This window comes from Moschus berezovskii, chromosome 11 (genome assembly GCF_049115385.1).
Source record: "Moschus berezovskii isolate FMDL1 chromosome 11, NW_MosBer_1.0, whole genome shotgun sequence".
NCBI classification, from domain to species: Eukaryota; Metazoa; Chordata; class Mammalia; order Artiodactyla; family Moschidae; genus Moschus; species Moschus berezovskii.
In genome coordinates, this window is record NC_142470.1 from 61,209,779 (window position 1) to 61,237,645 (window position 27,867).

The window sequence follows — 27,867 nt, forward strand, 5'->3', positions numbered from 1 at the left end:
CTGCTCTGTCCTTCACTATCTCCCGGAGTTTGCTCAGATTCATGTTCATTGAGTCAGTGGTGCTGGCAAATCATCTCATCCTCTGTTGCCCCCTTCTCCTTTTTCCTTCCATCCTTGCCAGCATCAGGGTCTTTCCCAATGAGTCTGCTCTTCACATCAGGTAACTAAAGTATTGGAACTTCAGCTTTGGAATCAGTCCTTGCAATGAATATTCAGGGTTGATTTCCTTTAGAATTGACTAGTTTGATCTCCTTGCTGTCCGAGGGACTCTCAAGAGTTTTCTTCAGCACCACAGTTCAAAAGCATCAAATATACAGGGTGACAATTTTCCTAATTTTGAACCAGTGGTTCTTTGTCCAGTTCTAACTGTTCAGCATGGTTTAGTCACTAAGTCGTGTCCAACTCTTGTGACCTCATGGACTGTAGCCCACCAGGCTCCTTGGTGCATGGAATTTCCCAGGCAAGAATACTGGAGTGGGTTATCATTTCCTTCTCCAGGGGATCTTCCTGACCCAGGGATTGAACCTGGGTCTGCCACATTGCAGGCAAATTCATTTTGGATTGAGCCACCAGGGAAGCATAGAGATCCTGAAATCTTGGGATTTCCTAAGGGATGAGAGGTATCTTTTGTTATGTTAATGAGGACTACACCTAAGGATGGGGCTTGGTTGCTAGGAGAAACAACCGTGTGATTAGATGGTTAGAACTTTCAGTCTCACCCTCCTGACTTCTGGGGAGAGGGAAGGGCCCAGAGGTTAAATCAGTTACATATGACCGGTGACTTAATTACTCATGCCTGTGTAATGAATCCTCCATTAAAAACCAAAAAGGAAGAGGTTTGGAGAACTTGCAGGTTGACGAACACCTAAAAAGATTTGAGGAGGTGGCCTGGTGGAGACCTTGGAAGCTCCACGCCTTTTCCCCATACCTTGCCCTATACCCCTCTTCCATCTGGCTCTTTCCAAGTGACATACTCAGTTATATCTTGGTCCAACAGCAAGTAAAATGTTTTCTGAGTTCTGTGAGCCTCTATAGCAAATTAATCGAACACAAGGAGGGTTCTGTTGAAAACTCCCATCTTCTCTAGCTAGTTGGCCAGAAGCACAGGTTAGCACAGCCTGGGCTCAGGGTTGCCCCCTGAAGTGTACCTGCTTATGGGGGAGGGTGGGCAAAGGAAGGCAGCCTTGGAGGACCAAGCCCTTAACCTGTGGAATCCGGTGCTATCTCCCTGTAGACAGGGAAACCCAGCCCCACCTGGTTAACAGAAACTGGTAACTAACAGAGATTCTTGAGCTTATCTTATAGCAGATAAGGAAACAGCTTGCTAAAAAAAAAAAGTTTATATGTTCCGTGCACAGTGTGGCTAAATAAACTGAAACCTGGAAGTTTGGAGCAGCAAAAGGTTTATTTCAGGGCCAAGCAAAGAGAACGGGTAGCTTGTACTCAAAAACCCCTGCAACGTTTTTTTTTTGGGGGGGTGTTTATAGACAATATAGGGTGAAGGCTGCAGGATGTGTGACTTTCTTCTTTTTTGTGTGTTTAACTTTCTTCTGATTGAACTTTTTTTAGTTTGCTTTTGCCCTTCCCTCCTCCTTAGGTGGGGAGGCCACGGAGTACAGCTTGTGGGATTTTACTTCCCTGACCAGGCATTGAACCTGGACACATGGCAGTGAAAGCACCGAGTCCTAACCGCCAGACCACCAGGGAATTTCCCTGCTTTTGTCCCTTCTTAAATAATTAATTGCTTGAGTCTCTCTTCTGAAACTTGAGAGGGCAGGGAAACGAAGGTGGATTTTTTTTTTTTTTTAAAGGCAGGAGGTTGGGGAACCTGGAGGGGCCTGCAACTGGGATAGCCCTGTAGGGTTCCGCTCAATTTCCTTAAGATTGGTTGAGACCACCAGCCCTGAAACTGGGCCTGCACATGTGTTGGATGAATGACTTTTTGACGTAAGAGGCCTGGAAACTCTACCCTCAGATCCTGCTAATGCCTCCACCTTTGAGCAGGCATCTCATGAAGAAGCATGTAACTTGGATATCCTGTGCAGAACACCAGTTAACTCATCTTTTTCCCACCTCTGGCTGGCCACCCATCCCAGTGCCTAAGGCCACTCTGTTTCTTTATCCCATAAATATCCCAAGCTCCTTGCCTTTGGGGAGGTGGATCTGAGACTTGTTCTGCCATCTCCTCACTTGGCTGTGCTGTGAATAAACTCCTTTGTTGCAGACCCCTGACTTAGTAACAGTAGGGTCAGAATTCAGTTAAATTGTAGGCCACCCAGCTGGTATCTGAAAAATTGGGTTGGTGGTGGAGACCTCCACCTACTGGAATTGGTGCAGAACTTTAGAGGACCTCCCGGAGAGGATACACTGAACAAAGACCTGAGACGGGGAGAGAGGGAGCCCCGGGGGCAAGTGTCCCAGGAGAGAAAACGGCAAATGCAAAGGCCCTCACTGAGGCTGGAACATGCAGGATCCCTTCAAGGAGCACGAGGACAGGGCAGTTTAGCTGGAGTACAGGGAGCCACATGGTGAATGATGAGGGAGGTCAAGACACTACCAGGAGGCTGGATGCGTGTGGCCTTGGGGGCAGTTACCAGGACTCTGGTGTTTACACCGAGTGAGATGGTGTGGGGGGCTCCAGATTCTCTGTTTTCAGTAAACTTCCCAAGGCAAATCTACCTGTAATACTGTTTGAGGATTCAATGAGAAGCCAGAGAGGCAAAAAGGAAGCCCCTTCTTTAGGCCAATTTATCTAGAAGGGAGGTCCTAGTATTGCTGCCCTCTGCTGAGGAATGTCCTAGAAGCAGAAACACTCAAAAAACAGCCACACAAAAACTACTCGCCCTTGAGGTGGCACTAGTGGTAAAGAACCCGCTTGCCAAAGCAGGGAACATGAGAGACTCGGGTTTGATCTCTGGGTAGGGAAGATCCCCTGGAGGAGGAAATAGCAACCCACTCCAGTATTCTTGCCTGGAGAATCCCATGGACAGAGAAGCCTGGCAGGTTACAGGCCTTAGGGTCGCAGAGAGTCAGTCATCACTGAAGGGACTGAGTACACTCACTTGAATTCAGTTCAGTTCGGTTCAGTTCAGTCGCTCAGTCGTGTCCGACTCTCCGCGACCCCATGAATCACAGCACGCCAGGCCTCCCTGTCCATCACCAACTCCCGGACTTGAATTAATTTGGGTTAAAAAGTACCTACTTAAAAATGCAACCCCCTCTGGGCAGGGTTAATGATGACTTTCTTCTTGATAGTTTAGCTGAGAATAGCACTAAGAATTGGGAGAGGTTGAGAAGGAAGGAGGAATCAGCTGTTTGATTTTATGTGAGATTTGCACATTTCCGCAGGAAGAGAGGAAGGTGTGGTGAAAAGAAAGTCAAAGGGGAGCAGGTCGTCTGGAAGGGGATTGGCCAGGTGACTGGCCAGGGAAAGAGTGGCCTCCATGGGGCCCCTTCAGCCCCTCTTCATTGATCCCAGTGTTAAACATACTGTCCCCAGGGAGGCATCTAAATTTCACTCCTAGAGCCCATACTATCCAACAGTGTGCTCTGCCTGGCGCCGAGCTCAGTCCTCAGATTCCTGAGGCTGTTGAACGGTCAACCACAAACTAAGGAGACAGATACATATCCTCTCACAGTTCAAGTCCAAAGTTCAGAATCAGGGTGCTGGCAGGTGGATTCCTTCGGGAGACTGGGAAAATCTTCAGGCCTGTTTCCAGCTTCTGGTGGTTGCCGACAGTTCTTGGCTTTTCTCTACTGAAGCGAATTAGCAGCAGCAGCAGATACTCATTCAGCCTTCACTAAAATCAACCTCCTCTGTCTCTGTGTCCTCTCCTCTCGCAAAGATACTGAGTCCCAAGCTCTAGGGGCCATGTTTGCTCACATCCTTTGCCACAGGCTGCACTCTGTATAATTGTCAGTGATTAACACTTGAAATCCAAAGGCTCTCCAGGACTGACTGTTGTGAGTGGAAGGGCAGTTTGTAGTCTGCTGGCTGGTTTCTTAGGCATACCTGCCTCCACCACATTTTAAATGTCAGTGCAGTGGTTTCCCCTCTAATCCTACACTGCTTCTCCCACACCACATGGCTGGGCTGGGGGTGCCAGACAGGTCCTAGAAGTGTGCTCATCCCATTGCTGCTTTGTCATCATAACATTTTCCCAGTGGGAGCAACCCTTACCATCAAGAGAATCACTAGCTACTGAAACGTGTTTTTATAATACATCACGCAGTACCAGTTACAACCACTAGGTGTGTGGCAGGTCCGTGTTTCAAGGGCAAAGTTGGGTGGACAGAGTTGGCAGGATTGTTACACCAACACTATAACCTGAAGATGTGCCAAGAGTGGCAAGGGATAGAGATTTCCCTGGTGGTCCAGTGGCTAAAACTTGGTTCCCAATGCAGGGGGCATGGATCCCATCCCAGGTCGGGGAACTAAGATCCACATGCTGCGCAGCTTGATAAAAAGAGTGATGCAGGACCCCTAACAAATCTGGGTGAGGGTGAGAAGTCTAAGGCTGGATGTTCTCCACTTGCCCAGACAGGTGGGGCCGTGGCACTGCCCTGTGATACAGCCTCTTGTATCACACGACAGATGGAATCAAAAGTGGTTTCTCATTAGGAATTTAGGTGAAAGTATTTTGACTGCCTGAGGGATTGAAGGCTGAACCTGTCCCGTGGATTTGTCTCCAAGTGGGCTCGATCCAGAGGTCTGGCTTCTAGCAGCACCCAGGGATGGGTATCACTAGGAACCAAAATCTGCCATTCAATTGGGTATTTACTTCTTTGAGATACTCAAATTCTTTCATTATTCAACACTCCATTCATGGATATAAGTTACTTACTCAGTGTTATGTTTAGCCCTATCCTCTCACTGAAGATACTTTTCTGCAAGTTGCGTAACATATAATTCTTTTGAATGTATTTTTCCTTTAAGTAATTTTTTGCTTGTTCATTAATTGAGATTATATATTTATATATATTTACACATGAGTTTCTCACACATAGACCTTGTATGTACCTTATCTGAGTAGATATATTCATTTGGGTTCACCAACACTCCATTCATAGAGACATAAAACATCATTCAGCGTGGCAGCTTGTTTCTGCAGACACCCAGCAACCCATTCATAGGGAAGAAACCTTTCAGTCTTGTTTCTAAATCCTCCTATTAATAGGGAAAGTTACTTGTATTCTAATACTTCATATACATCACTTGTGTTCACAAACACATCACTCATTCTGATTAGATACACTCATCATTACACCAACATTCAATTCAGAGATAAGTAAGCAATCATTCAGCTATACTCTTTAGTAGATATATTCATTTCTATTTTAGCCACATTTTATTCCAGATTCATAGTATGTGTTATATAGATGTTTCCTTTCAGTAGACAGCTTTTTTTTCCCCTTCTTTTCGGTTGCATTTTTGTGGGACCTTAGTTCCCTGACCAGGGATTGAACCCAGGCTTCTTGCAGTGAAAGCATGGGGTCCTAACACATGAACCACTAGGGAATTCCTGACACCTTTTTTGTTTTCTACCAACATGCCATTTAGACATATTTTCTATCACTCACTTTTGTGTATAAATCCTTCCTTTTAGTAGATACACTATTTAGATTCACAAACTCTTCATTCATGGAGATATAAAAGATATATTCATTTATGTAGGTAGAAATTTCTATGTTGAAATATTTTCTTCTATATTCTATTTTCCTATTATAGATACATAGCAGATAGCTGAGTTGGGTGTGTATAGTTGTTCCCACTCTACAGTAGTTTATTTTAAAAGATCCAATCATTCTTGTATTCAGATATTTCCTCTGAGTAAATTGTTTTATACAAACTGTCCATTCATAGATATTAATATATTCCATATCATTCCATGTTGAATATAGCTCTTTTAGATACATTTTTGTTACAGTCACATAAGTATAAAATTCAATTTTGAGTTATATCTTTTTATGTGTTTTAGCAACCATTCACTCATAGACATGTTATTTACAGATTCAGTTTTCTCACTCCTTCAGTAAAGGTAGGCTTCCCTGATAACTCAGTTGGTAAAGAATCTGCCTGCAATGCTGGAGACTTGGGTTAATTCCATGGACTGTATAGTCTATGGGGTCACGAAGAGTCGGACATGACTGAGCAACTTTCACTTTGAATAAAGACATTGTTTTTTTGTTATTCAAAGACCCAGTTTCTGAAGACACACATCAATTTTTTGAATAACTTTTTATGGAGCGATATATTAATTTGTTCTATCCATAGTCCATAGCATAGATGTCAAGTTCAGTGTTCTTACCATAAAACACCAAAAAACAACCCAAAGGGGCACAAGGAAACTTGGAGGTGATGTTTATTACCATGACTGTGGTGATCATTCACAGGTATATGAAACCCACCTAATTATATACATTAAATATGTGCACTTTTTGTGTAAACATACATTTCAATAAAGCTGTTAAAAATTTCTACTTATTATTTTTTAATGTAAGAAAATATAAAATTACATACATGCTTACACTGTGTTTATACTGAACTGCTCTGCTCCACATGGACAGATAAATGTTTGATAGTCACTGCCTGCTGAAAGCAAGATGCAGAGAACCTGGGGTCAGACAGACTTTTCCTTGAATATCCTTTTATTTGTCAATGTATGATTTTTAAAGAACAAATATACTGAAAGTCACCTTCAGTAGTTATACTAGAGCAACTGAGAAAGTCTGCCTTATGAGTTGCCAGGTCTTAGTTGACAGCTCTGACAACCATGAAAAACTCCAGAGTAATAACTACTAATAGCCTCACCAGAACAACATCTTGTTTTAATCTGATAGCAGTCCTGACCCAAAAGACCTGCGTCAGGTTAAACGATGTCCAGCTTCACTTTGATGTTCATAGCTGCCAGTTCAGCTACAAAATACCGAAAGACGTAAGGCACGGAGACGGTGTCAATGGTGTCACTGCGGTTACACAGGGCACAGTTGTACTTCCTGTTGCGCAGGGCGGACCACGATGGGGGCGGCTTCTCCAACAGCGGGGAGAGCAGACTGCCACACTTCACACACACGTGGGCCACTGACCGATCCGAGCAGTTGAAGAGGCGGTCGTGGAGGAGAAAAGATGTACCGTGAGCTAAAAGGGCATCCCGCTCCATCTCCCCAAAACGGATTCCACCCTGGACGTTTCTCCCCCCTATAGGCTGGTTAGTGACTTTGTCTCGGGCTCCTGTGGTCCTCACTTGGAATTTGTCGGAGACCATGTGGCGTAAACGCTGGTAATACACCACGCCTATGAAGATGTCTGCTTCCAGCTCCAGCCCACTAATGCCACTGTACAACCTCTCGGTGCCATAGTAGTTGTAGCCAGCGGCCTTCAGCATCTCGCCGAAGTATTCCAGGGCTGAGTTCTCCTCTGAGAAGATGAAGGGGGTCGCGTCGTGGCAGAGCCCGTGCAGAGCTGCGGACTTGCCGGCCATGCTCTCAATCAGCATGCCTATGGTCATGCGGGATGGAAAACCATGGGGGTTGAACAGAATGTCAGGGACCATCCCGCTCTCGGTGAATGGCATGTCCTCCACTGGCCACAGCCTGCTCAAGATGCCCTTCTGCCCGTGACGACTGGCGAATTTATCCCCAATTGTTGGGTTCCGGGGGACTCGCATCGTGATGCACACACACTTGAACTTGCCATTTCCGGTATCATTACTGCACACTTTGATGTTATCCACAATACAGTTTTCTTTACTCCTAGGAAAAAGTAAACCGGACAGAATGTCAAAATATTTGTTAAAATGAATAGAGGGTGCCTTAGAATGTGGCTGTATTTGGACATCGGGGCTTTAAAAAGGTAATAGAAGTTAATAATGAGGCCATTAGGCTGGTCCCTCCCAAATGCAATCTAATAATTGGTGTCACCATAAGAAGACGAAATTTGGATACAAGGAGAGACAAGAGAAGCATACGTGCACAGGAAAAATACCACGTGTGGACAAGGAGAAGGCGGCCACCTGCAAGCCAAGAGGCCTCTGGAAACCAGACCTGCCTTCACCTTGATCTGGGACTCTGACCCTCCACAACTGTGAGAAAATAAATTTCTGTTGTTTAATAAATAAATGTCTAGAGATACTTTTATTGATATATTAATATTTAGTGCTTCATAATGGATAGTTGCAAAAATTATTCTTATCTCTAGTCTTCACTACAAATACAGCTGGTATCCCTAAAAATACTTATGCACAGGGCTATTGATGACATTCACTACAGAACTGTGATTGGAAGAACAGTAGCAAGAAAGGCAGCTGAGACCTAAAAACTCCAGTTTTAGTAACAGGGATAATGAATTCAACTTTTTAGCTAAGACACATTATAACAACATGTCTGAGAGAGATGATCAAGTTTGAATAATAAAAGTTGTAAAATAAATCACAGATGGAACTCAACAGATGTAACAGACTGACAAGAAAAGTAGGGAAACAAAGGCAGTACAGCAGACCACAGAACTTCATCTCATATAAGAAACGTCCATTCAGTTAATAACTAAGCCACCCCTTGTATTACTCCAAAAATTCTCCAGTTGAAAAATAGCATTCACTGACTTCCAGAGATTTCACTGGGAAATAGTCCACAAAAAACAGCCCCGAGTATGCAAACTTACTTATAGTACATCACAAAGCCTTCCCCGGTGTTGAGGTTTAGGTAGCTGTAATATGGCTCTCCATACTTCAGTTGTGCCCCAATAAATGGCAATCCATCACTGTCCAACTTCTGCAGAACCCGTGGGTCTCCAGGTTTGACTCCAAAGACCAGACTATCATCTCCTTGTTTAATTTTTTCAGACAGATCTATGAATTCAGACTTGTAGACACTCCCATGGGCAAAGCCTCGTTCCCAGGAGGCCTTATTTACAATCTGTGAAGTCAGAGGGTCATTAATTTAACAGACTGAGGCCAAATGAGCGTTTTCAAAATGAAGCTGGTTAGCATTATTACTGCTTTAGGATAACGGGCATTTGATTTTAAAATTCCACATCTCCCAAATCATCTATGCTAACTATTAAAATCTAGACACATATAGATGGCTTAGAACCCAATCATACATAAATATAAAAAGTAGATATTTCTAAGACTACATTCACTTGACATCTACTTGTACTGTGTACTCAAATATGCAGGCTATATGCATATGAAATATCTAGTGATATCCCTCAAAGCTTGTCACTTTTTTGTGGGGTGGGAGGCCTTACTGAGCAGCATATGGGATCTTAGGTCCCCAACCAGGGACAGAACCTGTGCCCCCAACACTGGGAGGACGGAGTCTTAACCAATGAACCGTCAGGGAAGTCCCCTTGTCACTTTTAACTTAGACCAGGAATTAATTAATAGAACATTCATACACCAAATATTAGGTACTCGGGCACGTAAGAAATACTCCTTCAGTGATCTGACGGTAAACAGAAAAGTTAAAACTGAGAAAGGGTGGAAGTACATCTCTTGGCAGCACTTACCATGGCATCTTCCATATCGTAGCCAGTGTAAGAGATAACAGCAACAATGGCATTTGTCCCAATTGGATAGTTATCCATGTCATAATAATCATACATGTACGGTCTTACCAAAGGGCTCTGTGGAGTCTGAAGACGATACAGTTTATTATCTGATCGATCTTGAAAAGTGAGAAGTGGAAAGCCCATGGTCTGCTTACCTACAAAGGGAAAAAAAAATTAACATTTTGGTTTTTTTCCCCCTTGATGTTAAAGATAACATATAAAATTGGAAACCATATATTCATCATAAGGGAATGAATAAATGAGAAAGTCGTGCTGGTTATGTTTACTACAGACTAATACCTGGTGTGAAAATGAAGTAGACAAATGTGTATGAACATGACCCAACCATGAAAACAATGCTGAGTGAGAAAAAGTAGGGAATGACATTTACTAGGATATATTCGTGTAGATTTGCCACACAATCCCAACAGTTCTAGACCTAGTTTATGGAAACGTGTAATGTAAAAAAAGCATAAAAAGAGGATTTAAAGGATACATACAAAACTACAAGATATTACTACTACTGGTGGGAGAGGAGTGACAGTAATTATTACCTAATTAGATTACTTTCTTACACAGACATCCACCTACCCACACACACATACAGAACAAAATGTCAGTATTTGTTAACTGTGGGTAGTCAGGTACGGGATAGGTAAGTTTCTTTTTTGTACTTCCTTACAGTACAGAGAATCAATTCAAAACAAAATGATTTTAGAAAATAGATAAATATATACATAGGGGAACTTTTAAAAAACAGAAAAGGAGATTTGCACCTTCTAGTAAGAGAGGGCCACTCCTACAAAACCACTCTCAACATGTATAAGTAAAAGACCCAGAAGAAAAACAAAAGCCAATAACATACAAACATACTAGCTGAAAGCACTGGAATGTAACCACAGGAAATTACAAACTAGGGAGGGATTAACACTTGGACAAAAGGAACTGCACTGAGCGAATTTCCAGTTTTCTCAGTTTTGAATGTTTTGTTTTTTATGTTTTGTCTGATGGCCCAGTCAGAACAGCAGTCCAAATCTTTGGTGGACTCCAGAACTATGCAGGGTGGGACAGACATAAGCAGTCCAGCTAAGGCTAAAGAGCACATTTCAACCACTGGAAGCTTGCTTCCAGAAATCGAAAAACCAGCCCTCTCCAGAGGAACAGAATAGAATCCACTTTTTTTTTCCTTTGACTACACGGCTTGCAGGGTCTTAGTTCTTCAACTTGGGATTGAACCTGGGCCCCAGAAGTGAAGGCATTGGGTCCTAACCATTGGACCACCACGGAATTCCAGTCTTTACCACATATTTTCCATCTACAATACAATGCAGTATTACTAGACATACAGAGAAACAGGAAAACGTGACCTAGACTCAAGAAAGATACAATCAGTGGAGACTGATCCTGAGATGATCCAAATGTTGGAATTGGGAGGTAATGACTTTAAAATACCGGTTACAACTGTGCTCAAAATGTAACAGAAAATACGTCCACAAGGAATGGAGATCAGAATCTCAGATAAAACAGGAACTATAAAAATGAAACAAATGGAAGCTCTAGGCTAAAAAATTAAGTATCTGAAATATAAATTCAGTAATGACAGAAAAGTCAGTGAATATGACAAATCAATAAAATGACCCAATCTGAAGGAGAAAGAAAGAAAAAAAGATGGAAAAAAGAGAACAGAAATTCAATGGCTTATGGGACAATATTAACAACTTATTGACTGGAGACGTATTAGTATGTCTTTTGTTATCCAAATGTTATTTACCAGAGACATTTCGATATTAACTTACATAACAAATCATCGGCCACATGCCTTAGCTTCTGCAAAAGTCCTCCGGTCAATAATGTGTTAAAAGGCTTAACATATGTGATGCATAACAGACATCTCAGGACATGAGACAGAAACAGTATTTCTAAAATAATGACAGAATATCTTACAGATTTGACTTAATTTTTTCTAAAACAGGTTTAGGAAGATCAGCAAACTCCAAGCAAGATAAATACAAACAGCAACATATTTAGGCATATCACAGTCAATCAGCTTACATACCAAAAATAATGGGAAAATCTTAAGGACAGAAGAAAAATAAATAACACTATAATCAAGCAAACAATAATACACATAACCACTGACTTCTAATTAGAAATGAAAAAGATCAAAAACAGAGCATAACAACATCTTTTAAGTGCTGGGGGAGGGGGGAACCCCAAAGTCCTGTCAAATCAGAATTGTATATCCAGTTTCTGCAAGTGAAGATGAAATAAAGACATCCTCAGATAAATGAAAACTAAGAGAATTTGCAGCCAGCAACCTGGAGCTATAAAAAAATGTTAAAGAGGAGTTGTTCAGGCTGAAATGACACTCCATGAAAACTTGAATCACCAGGCATGAATGAAAGAAAGCACTAGAGACGATAATGACGGGTGACCACACGGCTTGTACTCTTAACAAATCTAATCACAGGACCTTAGGCAAAACCAAACTGATGGACGTTGTACAAAATAAATTTATCTTTTTCTAAAAAATAAGGTAAGACAGACATTTCAGGCTAAAGATCTAACTTAAAAGAACTAAAGAGACAAGAGAACTGAATACAACATATGGTCTTGGACTAGGTGCTACCCAGGGAAAAATTTCCACAAACGTTAATATGCTATAAAATAATATAATAATATTATTGTTGAATTTCCCGATTTTAGTAATTGTCCTTGGTTATGTAAGTACACAGCAGGATGTTCAGGGGGTAAAGGAGCAGCTCACTTTCCAATAGGAAACAGTGCAACTGAGGCAAAATCTAGGTGAAGGGTCTATGGAAGTTCTTTGTACTATTCTTCCAACTTTTAGCTTTTCTCTGAGTTTGAAGTTATCTCAGAGTTAAAAATTGCAGTCCGTTTTCTTTTGTGACCACCACCACTCTGTGCTCCGTCTTACCCATCTGGCACTGATACATGTTTCTCGGACTCTGGTTGTGATCTGAGAAAGGGATGAAGTTGGCGATCACACTCAGCAGGCTGTGAGGGAAGAGCTCCTGGTGTGTTGTGACTCCGGCCAGAACCTCATCCTCGAAGATGGCAACATTCATGAAGATCTGGAAAGAGGAAGGACCAGGAAGTCCAAGGCACAAGGTAACTGTGACTGCTAACATGTGTGAGCTCTTACTATTGATCAGATTTAAGAAAATCTTCCCACCCACCCAGTATCACGAACACTGAAGGGATGCACAGTGAGAAATAACATGTCTTAAATATTTCATTCTAAATCTACCCTGGTTCAGCTATGAAGGGGGACAGGAAGGACGAAAAATTTTTTCCTCCTTTTCCTCTAGGCTAGCACAAAGCCTAGAGTTTTTCAACTACAGAGATGTAAGCAAAGATTGTGAGTGGTTTTAGTGGAATTTTCCGGTCTCACCACCAAAGGCAGAGCTGGATGCAAAGAAACTTGGGGAGCTGAGTGGGATGGGAAAGGCAGCTAAGGTGACCACCAATCCTCTCAGGTTTGATAAGCATGAAAACTGCTTCATGCTGATCACAGAGGAGGCAGAAAATAAGTTGTGACTTTCTTTCAAATGCCTGACTGTCATGATAACTGTAACACTTTAACAGTTACTGAGTCTCTGAAAGCTGCATATTATATAATCACAGGGGTCTATGTACCTGTTCCATAGTTCCAATCAGTTCTTCTTTGCCTAGTTCCAAGTTCTGTACAGGCCGCATCAGTCGACAAGGAGTGGTAAAAAGGTACAATCCTGGATACAGACTTGGTTTTCCTGTCATGGGGATCAGGGCCACCTCCATCCAGGGAGGAATTCTTTTTTCTCTCAACACCTGTTTTCAACAAAAAGAGTTCAATGAAGAATAAGTGACGTGTACCCCCCTGCCACCTAGAAGGTGGGTACAGGGGAGGAGATCTAACATGAAAAGCAACATCTTGAAAGTTTTGCAGGTAACACACCTAGAGACCTGTTTTCAACAAAAAGAGTTCAATGAAGAATAAGTGACGCCCACCCCACTGCCACCTAGAAGGTGGGTACAGTGGAGGAGATCTAACATGAAAAGCAACATCTTGAAAGTTTTGCAGGTAACACACCTAGCACCCTGCCAGCCTCAGCCCCCCACAGATGGCTGTTCACCCCACACTGAGAGCTGGCAAAAGCCCTACTTTCTTGGGGACTCAATCTCACTATCAGGCAAACTAGTAACAACGGAGACTGCGCAAAAGGGAAACCAAGAATGTGTGGGTAAGCATAGTAAATGAGATTCTGGTGGCTGATGTCTAAAGTGTAAGATTACTGGTGTTATTTTAAAACGTATTCGGTGAAAAAGCCCTTCCACTTGGCAATTAAGAAACAAACAAACCTTCTATGAATGCTTGGGTGAAAGGAGAAATAATAAAATCACAGAAATGTGAAAAAATAACGAAATTTGTACAGTAGAACTTATGGCAATAAGTATAACATATATTTAAGTATTATATAATACTTATAATACTACTACTCTAATACTTATAATAGACATAAAGGTATCAAGGAGCTGCCCCAAAGAGCGCACTAGAGCCGGATGGCTTCGCAGGTGAATTCTAGAAGACCTAAGACCGGAGGACTCACTGTTGTGCAAACTGCTCCAGAGCACTGAACACCAAGGAAAACTTTCTAATGCTTTTTATCAAGCAGAAATTTGTGAATGTCGATTTTTTAAAAAATCTTAAATAAAATTGAGAAAGTATCTGTATTTATTAGGTATTAAAATAATAACCAAGTGGGATTTATTCCAGGAATGGAAGACTTGTTTTTCATCTTTATTATTAAAGAATGATCTTTGTCAGGGAATGAATATAATTCTTTTAATATGTTTAAGGAGGAAATCTCACGATTTTTTTCTCCATAGGCGAGGTATACAAGCAAAAGAATTGTGTGTGGGGACTAAAGAACACAATCTCAAAGTGATCACAGTTAACATCAGCAGCCAGGAGACCAGCCTACATTAAGTGCTTCCTGAAATGTTATCCTGAGTCTCATCATAAGAAAGCTACATACATCAAGAGACAGTGTACACAATTTGGCCCATACTCTTTAAAAAACAAAAAAGTGAGATATTAAAGGCTGAAGAACTGTCCCAGATTAAGGGAGATTGAAGAAACACGCCAACAACCACATGTAACATGGGATTCTGGACTGGGTTCCAGACAAAAAAAATCTGAGTATCAGCTGCAGACTTCACCAACCTAAGATTTTTTAAGTGCATTGTGGTTAATAAAGAGAAAATCCTTGTTCTTAGAAAATATACACTGAAATCTTCATGGAAAAGGAGACATGTCTGTACACTGCCTTCAAATGGTTTGGAAGTAAAACGTACATAGTATTTATAGAGCATACAAATGATAAAGCACGTGGGGGAAAACGTAACTGGTGGATCTGGGTAATGGGCAGATGCGAGCTCTCTAAGCTGCTCAAACATGCTTTCAGTGTAAAATTATCAAAGTAAAACAAACAAACAAAAAAATGCATGTAGCTCAAATACCTGTCACTGTCCCTAACCGATGAGGTCAGTGTAAGGCAAGATGGTGCCACAAGAAGGACAGTATGGGCAATTCCAGAATCAGCTTCTGACCTCCAATCCCTTGATACTCAATAATACCCGAGGCTACCTCAACAACTAGGAAAGACATGAAAACCTAAGATGGAGGGACAAAACAATTTACAGAGACTCAAGATCACCTTAAAATGTCGGAGAGAATCGGCAATGCCAGGGGCAATCTCCTTATCAGCCCAGCCAATCATGACACCGTCCAGCAGGACAGGGTAGCACTCACTGTAAGGCCGATGTGGAGTTCCATCAACTGGAGTGACCCCTGGTGAAGTGAACAAATGAAATGATCTCATCAGGATGCTTTCCCAACATTTAAATTTCCCTTCAGATTCAACAATGGCTTTACCTTTCTAGACATCTAGTCACCTTGTCTCTAGACCAGAATGTTTTCACATTGCTTGAGGAAACATTTAAATCTTTCAGCAAGGACCCCCAGATCTAGGGTCTCTGGCTTTGAGGAACAGGCGGACAGGGGTATCAGTTCAGTTCAGTCGCTCAGTCATGTCCGACTCTCCATGACCCCATGAATACAGGGGTATAAAGGAGGCTTTTTTCTGTATACCTTTTATATTTTTGTTTCTGATCTAGGTAAACATATTAACCAAATCTAATTATATTTGCTCATTATTCACACACCATAAATTTTCCAACTTGCTAAAATGTATCTGTAACCCCAGCATCAATACTAGTGGCCCTTCTCGCATCATTTGAGGACATCTAGTGAAAATTTTGAGTCACCAGAAACATGTTTCCAGCTGAGGTCACACAAGGGGATGCACAGTTTCAGCTCATACTGCAAACAAGGGTCCTTTCTGCACTGTTCGGTGCCGTATTTTTCGCATCTTTGTGTTTTTGCTGTTTAAAATGGCCTTCAAGCACAGTGCCAAAGTGCTAGCCCCGAAGCACAGGGCTCTGCCGCGCCTTATGAAAAAACTACATGTTAGATGAGCTTATAGTTAGCTGAAAGCTCAGTATTAATGAATCAACAATATATATTAAATAAGGCATCTTTAAACAGAAACGCATAAAGCAAGGTTACGGACCCATCAGCCGATGAAAATGCTGTCACGAGAGGTATGCAGGAACCTAACCTTTTCCCCAGGACCAGTGACTCAGTGTCTGCTAATGCAGTGCCAGTGGTGACTTAGAGAAGTACTGCAAATAACAAGAATCTACTCTAGTTAAGTAAAGAACACTCACCCATGAGCTGTCAACACCCTCTGAAGACAGCAGGTGCTTCACAAAATGGCACAAGTTATCCACAGTATGACATCATCACCCTTATACGAATTCTCTGCTCAAACCCCAGAGAAGCACAACTTAATAGCTTTGCACCTCTAAAACCCACACAAGCAAACAAGACAGACTCCTGACTGCCACGCACCACCTACCCAAGTTGCAGAGGAGAGCCGGAATAGATGCTGTGTACACAGACTGTGTGACGACCTCACAGATGGCAGTTAAGTGGTTCATCAGACCACAGGGCTCCCCGTCAGGGGTGTGCACGGGACACAGGAAGCCCCAGGACTCCGGCAACAGCCTGCGCACAGTGGTGGTCCGCATTTTAGCAAAATCGGCCCCTCTGTGCACACAGCGGAAATGGGAAAGGTAGCGTATGAAGTTCAGCTTGTCAGCCACGACGCAAAGTCCGGAATCTTGCAGGAAGCCAAGACCTTAATAAAACAGACATCATTGAAAAATGGAATAAACTGAAAAAAAAAAGCCTACTTTTATTGGAGGCTCTGAAAAGATACTTTGGCCACCTCATGCGAAGAGTTGACTGACTGGAAAAGACTCTGATGCTGGGAGGGATTGGGGGCAGGAGGAGAAGGGGACAACAGAGAATGAGATGGCTGGATGGCATCACCGACTCGATGGACATGAGTTTGAGTGAACTCCGGGAGTTGGTGATGGACAGGGAGGGCTGGCGTGCTGTGATTCATGGGGTCACAAAGAGTCGGACACGACTGAGCAACTGAACTGAACTGAAAAGATAATAAAACCTCAGAACACATTCGAGATCATGCATGCTCAGTCGCTAAGTTGTGTCTAACTCTTTGGGACCCCTTGGAGAGTAGTGTGCCAAGCTCCTCTGTCCATGGGATTTCCCAGGTAAGAATACTGGAGTAGGTTGCCATTTCCTTCTCAGGGGATCTTCCCGACTCAGGCGTCAGCAGGCAGGTTCTTTATCACTGAGCCATGTGGGAAGCCCACATGAGAGATCACAGAGTGGGTTATCACAAAGTTTACTCAGCTGTGGTGAGGGGAAGAGTTTACAAAGATAAAAATACAGTAAAAAGCCCCAGATTTCACAAACTGTATTAGCCTTGACTGTTTCCCCATCTCCTCCACATGATCTCTATGGAAAAACATAAATAAGTAACAAAACAGCAAGTAATTAAACAGGATTCATCCCAGAGAGAGTTGTATAACACACAAGCACTTGTTAGCCCGTAAGGAATTTGCATCAGTATCATCTCCTTAAAAAAAAAAAAAGATTTCTGGGCCTTCAATAACCACTTTGTAAAGTTTTCCAGTTGTTCTGATACAACTGGTTTAGGGATGGGTGTGTCTAAAAACCCTCCCAGACTACCACCTAGTTAACCTTTCCTCAGAGATCTAAGCTGTCTCCGGTTTTCAAGAAAGAGGCACGGGAAATGCATTTGATCATTAAAATCAGACTTAAGCTATACAGACAACCTCAAGCCCTTCAGCCCAATATATACCTGTCAAAATTCACAACCTGAAATCTGTCTTTAATGAGCAGCTCACTTTTAAGACATCTCTCATAGAAATATACAAACTGATGTTAAGCATATAATTTGAAAACTGTAACAAAATGAAGTCTATTTAATTTCACCTGTTTTAGAACGTAGATTCCCAGTAGCAAGAAGGTATTCAAATGGTTTTGTAAGGTCTATTCCCAGACTAAAAATCTTCATCAAATTTTCACTGTTTAGGGACACATTGGTCTTCTGAGACTTCTTGTCTATAGCTATCTTAATAGACACTAACCAAGCTTCCAATTTTTCCTGAAATAAGAAAAACAGTTTATTTTTTAGGTGTTTTAATTAACCACAAATTTCATATTTACTCAGTCCATGGAATTTTCCAGGCAAGAATAGTGAAGTGGGTTGCCACTTCCTTCTCCAGGGTATCTTCCCGACCCAGAGATTGAACCTATGTCTTATGCAACTCTTGCACTGGCAGACGCGTTCTTTACCACTGCCATCACCTGGGAAGCCCTAATTATTGAAAATGAATTTGGAGATTTTTACTTTCCTGTCATTATCTCTTAAAATCTTTTTAGGGATAATATTAAAAATATAAAATGCTATCCAATCAACTTTCTTATAAAATTATTATAACATTCTCTCCCTAGACACACACAGACACCCAGAGTTCTCATTATTTACAGTAATCACATCCTACAACGTCTCTGTGAACACTGCACAGAACCCCTGCTCCCAGAGGAAATGCAGGGGCAGACGTCAGTGAGTTTTCATTTACTGACAACATATTTGTCAACTGATCAACACATGACCCTGTTTTCTGTGTTTGTGAACAGACATCTTAGTTTACACTGTTGATTCTTTTACCACTGAGCTCAGAGCAAACAGCATCATAACTCACGCCTGCACAAAGTGTGTCTAGCACAAGTGTCTCCTCTATAAGGCAGGCACAACGCAGCCTTCTTGAGCTTAGGACCATGGAAAGGGACTTCAGCACTGAGCATGGGGGTCATTTTAAACAGCAAAATCATCAGAAAAAGCAGAAAAATGTGAAAAACATGGCACTGAGGAGACACTCGTTTACTGCTCATCAGAGCTGAGCTGGGCCTTGTGCCTCAGAAAACTAACTTTTCAGTACTCTGTGCATGTCTGCAAATGATCAAGAGTGTGCTGCAAGTACTGATATTGCTGGGTTAAAAATAAATGTGAGTAGTTGAATTTAATAGTACAGAATCTGTGAATAATGGGGACTGACTATAAGTGAGTATATTGGCCATTTACACTTCATCACTGATGTTATGACCAACATTTGACAGTTTTTATTTAGCATCTATAAAGATACTAAAGAAAAGTCCTGAACCTACCATAAGCTAAGACCTCTGATTAAGTCCCTTACTGCTAAACAAAAAACAGAAGGAAAAAAACCCACAACCCTACAGAAAAAAAATGCTCAAACTAGAAATTATAAGCAGGCAAGAAACAATACCGCTGAATATGGCCACACCATCCCACAAGAGGTAACGATGCTCCAGGGTGAAACAGCCTGCATTTACCTTCAGAAACATGAGGAAGAGCTGACCAGGAGTTAGAACCTCCTGGTTCATTAAACTGTCAGGATTCTCCTCCATGCACTCTCCTTTGGCTAAAGCAAAGAGCTTCCGGGTCATGAGACAAAGCACATAGAACTTCTCAGTGTTGGATTTCAGGTGAATACAGATACACTGGCTGCCGAAAGAGAAAGCTTAAAACAATCCAGCTACTGATACTATTCGATGTCTTGCTAGCCAAGGTCCCCAATCCACATTTACCCCAGACGTCCTCAGTCATTTTCCAAAAACTGCTTTTCACTTTTGCTGGCAACATTAGCAAAAGAACAGAACAGACTCACAAAATCTAGAACTGTAGGGACAGGCCATAAGTGGCTATTTAAATTTAAATCAATTAAAATAAAAAAACAACAACAACAACAAACTCAGTTTCTTAGTTGAAATGGCCCTGAATGTGGCTTGTGGCTACAGATTGCTCAGTGGAGGACTACAGCAGGGCTCCTTTAACAATTAAACAGTGGATACAGAAGACAGCCTTAGGGAAATAAAGGGACATGATGCCTGCAGCTTTCAGATAACGCAGAAAGAAAAACGATGTATATGCAGAGAAAGTAAGAAAGATGTTAATAAACTGGTGAGTTGGAGTCTGAAGTTATTTCAACATAAAACCTTAAAAGTACAATATAAAACAGGAAGCTAGCAGGAAGAGAAAGGTGAGGATGGCTGCAGGAACAAAGTTAGCCCCTATCTTGCTACACCAGAATCCCACCCCCAGGGCTATTCTGATTTCCAGATGACTCACCAGCCCCAAGTATATCCATACTGATAACCACAGATACCCTCCAAACCTAAGAAACAGTTTCACGTACTTGAACAGAAACTCTGCAGCTTGTTCGTTCGGGTACCAGTCAGGAAGGCTGAGTTTCACTCTGAAGCGCTCCCCCAGATAGTTAAGGACCTGTTTTTGTGTGGAACACCCCTCTTCCATTACGATCCTTAACATCTGAGAAACCGAGTTCCTAAAGAAAGAGTCATCCTCCTTTCCTTTGATAAGCTCCTGAAAAATCTGATAATCGGAAAAGCTGACGAGTGCCTAGAAAAGAAAGAAAAAAAGATTATTTTAAAAAAATGTAATTGATTAATTTATTTTAATTGAAGGTTAATACTTTACAATATTGTGGTGGTTTTTGCCATACATTGACATGAATCAGTCATGGGTGTACATGTGTCCCCCCATCCCAAACCCCCCTTCTACCTCCCTCCCCATCCCAACCCTCTGGGTTGTCCCAGTGCACTGGCTTAGAGTGCCCTGTTTCATGCATCAAACTTGGACTGGTCATCTATTTCATATATGGTAATATACATATTCAATGCTATTCTCTCAAATCATCCCACCCTCGTCGTCTTCCACAGAATCCAAAAGTCTGTTCTTTATATCTGTATCTCTTTTGTTGTCTCGCATATAGGGTCATCATTAGCATCTTTTTAAATTCCATGTATTTGCAAAAAACAGTTGTTTTTTCAAAATTGTTAACCATCTTTATCATTTAGTAATAGTTCTCTCCAATTTCTTTTTAAAACCTAAGAAAAATCAGCCCTCTACTATTGCTGAATCTAAGTGAGCTCTTCAAAATAAGAGTCACACTTGTATGGGAGACACCAAGATGTCCCAATGACCCTTCCCTCTTGGTACCCACAACCTTGGTCTCCTCCGCCTTGAACATGGCTGGCCTGTGTGACCAAGGGAGTATAGCAGAGAAGCTGAAGTGTGACTCTCAAGGCTGGGTCGTGACGGGCACTGCAGCTCCAGCCTCATTCTCCTGGAGAACTCTCTGGGGAAGACAGGTGCCTCAAGGAGCCTGCGGAAAGGCCTGTGAAGAGGAACTAAGGCCTCCTGCCAAGAGCCTACACTGACTTGCCAGCCACGCTCGATCGACCTCAGAAGGGGGTTCTCCAGCCCGAGGCAACCCTTCTACACAACAGCACCCCTCAATGACATCTCATTGCCACCTCCTGAGACCCTGGCCAGAACTGCCCAAATCAGGAGCTACTTCCAAATTTCTGACCACAGAAATAGAGAAATATTTAGTCATGTTTCCACCACTGCATTTTGAGGTGACTTGTTATGGAGCAGTGGATATTAGCATAACATGAACGCTGATGAGGACGATCTATCCATTTTGCGCTTCCAACGATTCGCTTCCTAACAAAAGTATATTCAGTAAGTCACACCTTAAGTGCAAATCCCAAAGGAAGAAAAAACAGTTCTTTCCGGTAAATAAAGTTCAACATAACCGTGCCATTTTCCAAGTAGTGAAGATTCATATTGACAGCGGAATGTTCCTCTCTCACACAGTGCATTGAAACTCCTATTGAAACAGAGCAGATAATCAGAAACTCAGCAACACTACCATTTAGCATAGTATCCACAGCTATAATTAGAGACTGATTTTTAGCTCAATTGTAAGAATAAACTGTTTAACTATAGGACTCCAGACTGCAAAATGCTATCTTGAGAAGCCAGGCCCTGTCACAGAGAGTGATCAAACAGAGGTCAGGTTACTATCAGAGACTAAGGCGAATGCCGTGACCCCTGAACTGGAAGAATTCAGAGGCCCAGACCCACCTCTGGCCAAGTCAGCCAGCCTTCAGTATCATAAGCAATAACATAAAAACCCATGTTCAGGGGCTTCCCTGATGGTGGTGAAGAATCCACCTGCCAATGCAGGAGACATGGGTTTGATCCCTGAGATCTGGAAAGATCCCACATGCCACAGAGTAACTAAGCCCGTGAGCCACAGCTATTGAGCCCACATGCGGTAACTACTGAAGCCCACAGCACCCTAAGAGCCTGTGCAAAGTCACTGAAATGAGAACCCCATGCACTGCAACTAGAAAGTATCCCCCACTCATCATAACTAGAGAAAAGCCTGTGCAGCAACGAAGATCCAGCACAATAAAAAATAAATAAAATTATTTCTTTAAAAATGTTCGTTCAGTTAAAAAAAAAAATTGAACACAGCAGAAAGTAGGTGTCCCACTATGAATTTATAGCACAGAATTGCTTAACAGAAAAACAAACCAAAAATTATATATATGAGAGAAAAATATCAGACTCTACACAGATACATCTACTTTTAATAAAACAGCTTAAATATTTCTGAAAGAACATTCCAAAAATCCCTGCAACTTACCATACTGAGTATAGCCAGGCCCTCTGCTTTTCCACTTTGGTCTTACCATTGCAATGGGGAAATTTCTGCGAGGCATAATCAACATTCGGATGACTTTTTCAATGCCATTGATGATAAAATAGCCTCCCATTTCCTGCCAAACAGATGAATTAAAAATTTTTAAATGAAGACATGTAACTACCTGCAAACATGACACTGACCAAGTGCAAGTATCACCCTCAGTCCCAATCAGATGTGCACAAGGAGTGCCCTTGGGCAAGAGGAACCCTGGGTCCCTGGGAAACTGGTGACTTAATTAAATCTTCTCAGGCACATTAAAAAGGCTGTAGAGGCTTGGAAGAAAAGTATGGAAGGAAATCATGGTAATTCCTTCAACCAGACAGGTTGGACACAACCTGCCACATTCTTATCCCTAAAATGACTGCACTCTTCAACGACATTAAGAACCAAAAACAATTTATTCCAAAGTCTAAAGTTGAAAACAGTAATGGTTTTGCTTCCACACGAGTACAGTTTCTCAAATAAGTTTAAAAACTTTTGACTGTATGAAAGCTCTGGAAATCAGAAATTCAGATAAGCTAAACAGGAAAATATTTTTAATAAGTTCCAGTTAATAACATATTTCTGCAATATCACATAGGAGCTACTGTGAACCTGGCATGGGCTTCCCTGCTGGCTCAGTGGTAAAGAATCCACCTGCCAATGCAGGGGACACAAGACGTAAGAGATGTGGGTTTGATCCTTGGGTTGGGAATATCCCCTGGAGGAGGAAATGGCAATCTGCTCCAATATTCTTGCCTGGGAAATCCCACGGACAGAGGAGCCTGGTGGGCTGCAGTTCACGGGGTTGCAAGAGTCAGACACGACTGAGTCCACGCATGCGTGCACGAACACACACACACACATACACACACACATACACAGCAGGTATATCTGCTGGGTGCTCTATGTCAGCCCAAGTGGGAGAACTACATGCCATTGTCAAAACAGAAAACTGAGCCTCAGGGAGATTAAACTTCCCAAAGGTGCACAAGGGGAAAGTGGAACAGCTGGCTGTCAAACCCAGATCTGCCACCAAAGGCCTCTTCCCACCACATAATACAGTCTCCCTGTTGTAGGCAGAGTCTGCACATCTTGATTACTTCAACCCAAGCCACCTAACACAGCTGAAGGAAATGCTGAAGGGAGAGTATACGAGGCATTTAATACATCCACAGAGTTCGACTGTAGGAAAAGCAGACATATTAGACAAGTTTTGTGGGTTAAAATGTTGAGAGAGCTGTAAAAATTCAAATGCATCTCTAAATATATATCCTTCAGAAAATTAAGGAAAAACCTACCAATAGTAATATTGGTAATAATACCCCACAAATAGTAATATTCTCTAACTGGAGAGTTCTTTTTTTTAAATCACAAATCATGCTTTTAAATATTTAGCTTCTTATAGTACTCACATAACAGAAACTGACAAATCCATCTTGCTGTTGTTTAAACATTAAGACATGTCCAACTCTGCGACCCCATGGACTGTAGCTGGCCAGGCTCCCCTGACCATGGGATTTCCCAGGCAAGAATACTGGAGTGGGTTGCCATTTGCTCCTCCTCTTTTTCCTTTTTTTGCTGATGCCACACAGCATGTGGGACTTAGTTCTCCCACCAGGGATTGAATCCGCACCCCTTGCAGTAGAAGCATGAAGTCTTAACCACTGGACCACCAGGGAAGCCCCTAGAGTGTTCTTTTTCATACACTGTCTCATCTGAGACTTATTATGAAGCCTACACAGAGCACAGACAAGACATCAAGGCCCCTGTTACCTATCTAGAAATTAAGGCAGAGAAAGAAAACTGAACTCCCTGACAAATTTTCTGTTCTCGCACTCCCAGTTCTGGCCCTTTCTACTGTCACCGGGTCTTTCAGGGCACGGCTCCCCTATAGGTACCTCTGCTTCCTCATGGTGCTCGATGAGGGCTTTTGGAGGAAGGTTGTATAAGTTGCAAAGCTTGGATTTCACCATGATGGGAACGTAGCCCAGAAACTGCTTAATGACTCCTTTTGAGATTCCATTCACTGACCAGCTGATATCGGCCTAAGTGAAAATAAGAGAGAGAGAAAAATTCAAAAAAAAAAGGGGGGGGGGACTATCTAGATCTGTAGGAATAAATGAGTATTCTAGGGGAGGGAGACAAAGGGATGGACTGGGACTTTGGGGTTGGTAGATGTAAACTATTACATTTACAATGGATAAACAACAAGGATAAACTCCGTAGCACAGGGAACTATATTCAGTATCCTGTGATAAACCACAATAGAATACTGAAAAAAAAATGTATATAAAAAATAGAATAGATGAGTATTTTAAAAGATTAAGGCAGAGGACCATAAACTAAATTATTTTATGCTTTAGGTTTAAAAGATAGGATCTCTCGGATGACAGCACTGAGAAAGCCAAATTCTGGTATAAACCGTATTAGGCACTGGGCTTATTAAAAAAAATGTACAGTGTGTGAGTCGCAAGCTGTCATTCATACTCACTGTCAGCTTTCCCCGGTAGGTGCTCCTCCGGCCTCGGCACTCTGCTGGATAAACGTTGAGCTCTTTGCAGATGCTCCCTTTGGGAACGGCTGGAGGACTGATGACAGCATCCACAATGGTGAGAGAGATCCGCTCATCTTTGAAAGCAAATTCAAAGGGAGGGACGGCCTGAAATACAGTGGAGACAGTCAATTGCTTGCACTTTCAAGGCACTTTCTCTCAAAGGCTCTTTCAAATTTCAAGTGTTCTACAAGCACTGATGGCTATCATGCTAATGCAACACATCTAAAAAGAGCCAACACTACATCTGGTCTACTCATATCCTCACTAACTATCTAAAACAGCATTAAGGAGATTTCTTTGGTCTACTAACGGTTGGATTCTATAACAGGTTCTAGGGATACAGCTGTTTATGGGACAAAGCTGTTCTCTGAACCAAGTACCTGACTTCAGTAGTATGTATATGTTAATCCCAAACTCCTAATTCATCTCTGCTCCACAGTGTGCATATGTTGTTGTTCAGTTACTAAGCAGTGTCCAACTCTTTGCGACCCCATGGATTGTAGTCCCGTTAAGCTGTTCCTCAAGAATACTGGAGTGGGTTGCCATTCCTTCCTCCAGGGGATCTTCCTGACCCAGGGACTGAACCTGGGTCTCCTGCATTGCAGGCAGATTCTTTACCGTCTGAGCTACCAGAGAACCCATTTTAGTGCAAACATTCCTTGATCATCTCAAAGATGGACTCTTTCTTTGTTTTAATAAATCCCAGGGTCAATTAACTTATAAGTAGATTTACAATCTTTCTCATAGACATGATACAATGAGTCCAGGCATGATAGAAATTATTTCCCATCAGACAAAAATATCTCATCTTTTGCAAACGGGTGAAGCAGTATATTAATCTTCGAAGAAGCCTCAATGGTTCCCCCATTATTTGCAGAAGAGAGTTCAAGCATCAGAGACTGGCGCAGCTTTCGGCTTTCTCTCCACCCCTCCTGCAGAACAAGCCCTACTCAACAAAAGCATACGGCAGAGACTCCTGCACTTTCCCTGGAGGGAATGTACTCTTCTCTTGGATTCATGAGCTCCTGCCCTGCGTTAGCTGCACCTCCCTCCTCTGTTCCCCCGAAGTACCCTACATAGCCCCTTGGCAAGAGCATCGCTCTAGAGTACTGCCACTGACTGCCTTCACAGCTCCACTGCTGCTGCTGTTGCTGCTAAGTCGCTTCAGTCGTGTCCGACTCTGTGCGACCCCACAGACGGCAGCCCACCAGGCTGAGGGGTTGACATTTCCTTCTCCATCACAGCTGGAGTGGGTTGACATTTCCTTCTCCATCACAGCTCCACTACCTCCACCCAAAACAGGATCGCAAGCAAGAACTGTCTCTTACACAGGTCTGCCTCTCCCTCACTGTCAGACCCCAGTGCCCGCAGACACCGGGATGCTTACTAAATGAGACCCTACCCCATTATTTTCACCTGAAGCCTGCTACCATCACCCTCTAGACCAATCACTTTAGTTTGGAGTAAATGTTACCTAATGATTCACTGGAAAAGACTCTGATGCTGGGAAAGGTTGGGGGCAGGAGGAGAAGGGGACGACAGAGAATGAGATGGCTGGATGGCATCGCCAACTCTATGGACATGAGTTTGAATGAACTCCAGGAGTTGGTGATGGATAGGGAGGCCTGGCGTGCTGTGATTCATGGGGTCGCGACTGAACTGAACTGAACTGAAGGATATTACCAGTCTCTTAAGGAGGACCAAAGGTTTCCCACTGAATCTCGCTTTAATGCCTCACTGGCGCCTTCCTCGACACAGCCCGGCGCTGGGCCTCTGCCCCACTCCCGCGTCTCCTGGATCTCCCCCTCCCTCTTCCAGGCCCCCAGCCTCACTCACCTCTCCCTCTTCCTCTCCAGCGCCTCACACACCCCGCACCCCATCCGCCGCCAAGCCCCTTTGCTCCACCCGCCTGTAGTAGGGGCTAGCGGCGCCGGAGAACCCAGAATTGAGCGCCTGGGAAGATGCCGGGCTCACCTGCACCGCGTGGATGAGCCCCTCGCGCACAGCGTAGTTGAAAGACTCGACATGCGCCCGCGTCAGCTCCTGCAACGCTGCCTTTTGCTGCTCTCGCGGGATCCCGTAAGAGGGGTCGGTCAAATGCTTTAGGCTGGGCCCACTGGGCAGGTTTCGCCACCGGCCGCCGGGATCCATGAGTTTGCCTGCACACCTGGCACCAGCGACTACTCCACACGCGCCGGAAAGAATGCCCGGCGCCCAGCACCCACTACCTGCTGGGAAATGTAGTTTGTCTTGGTCAGCCGGCCCTGGGTCCTCCGATTTTACAGAGTCGACTAGAAACTAATACTCTGGAGCAAATGGGCCGGTCCAAAACTCTGCAGAGTCGGAGCGCAGCGGATCGGCCCCGTCTCCTCTCTTCCGGCGTCCACCCCTGTAGATCTCCGCTCTCCTCTCAGAAAGCGGAAATGCGCTTCACGGACAGTTCCGTGTGTGAAATCTCCATCTTTCCTTTGCGCTTTAGGACCGGCGGAGAGTGGTGTTCAAAGATTTCCTTCTGTTTCCTTGACCACTTTGCGATCCAAATACTGATGCAGACTCTCGGGGTGACACCCAACCAGAGTCCTGGCTTCAAGGAAAAAGCAGTTGGGCACCAAACCGACGGCTGTCTACCCAGCTGTGAAGTCGGGAAGGTTCATCA

At 43.0% G+C, this 27,867-nt stretch overlaps 1 protein-coding gene across 1 annotated transcript; it reads right to left on the reverse strand.

Annotated features, from left to right (window-relative positions):
* Window positions 1-6,344: 6,344 nt before the first annotated feature.
* POLR1B (RNA polymerase I subunit B) lies at window positions 6,345-27,443 on the reverse strand. Its single transcript, XM_055400710.2, has 15 exons — window positions 27,186-27,443; window positions 25,149-25,316; window positions 24,556-24,702; window positions 22,616-22,748; window positions 21,654-21,790; window positions 20,291-20,514; window positions 19,428-19,599; window positions 18,003-18,174; window positions 16,534-16,815; window positions 15,271-15,404; window positions 13,211-13,381; window positions 12,489-12,645; window positions 9,509-9,705; window positions 8,660-8,913; window positions 6,345-7,752 (listed from the first exon to the last, which is right to left on the reverse strand). The coding sequence occupies exons 1-15, from the start codon at window positions 27,360-27,362 to the stop codon at window positions 6,870-6,872; spliced, it is 3,408 nt and encodes a 1,135-aa protein (XP_055256685.2). The 5' UTR covers window positions 27,363-27,443; the 3' UTR covers window positions 6,345-6,869.
* Between the last annotated feature and the right edge of the window lie 424 nt (window positions 27,444-27,867).

Coding starts and splice junctions, on each gene's coding strand:
- POLR1B (XM_055400710.2), bottom strand. CDS start 27,362: ATGGATCCCGGCGGCCGGTGGCGAAACCTGCCCAGTGGGCCCAGCCTA. Junction 12,646..13,210: donor TGATTGGAACTATGGAACAG/GTACATAGACCC, acceptor TCCTCTTTCCAG/ATCTTCATGAATGTTGCCAT. Junction 9,706..12,488: donor CATGTATCAGTGCCAGATGG/GTAAGACGGAGC, acceptor TTCCCTTTGTAG/GTAAGCAGACCATGGGCTTT.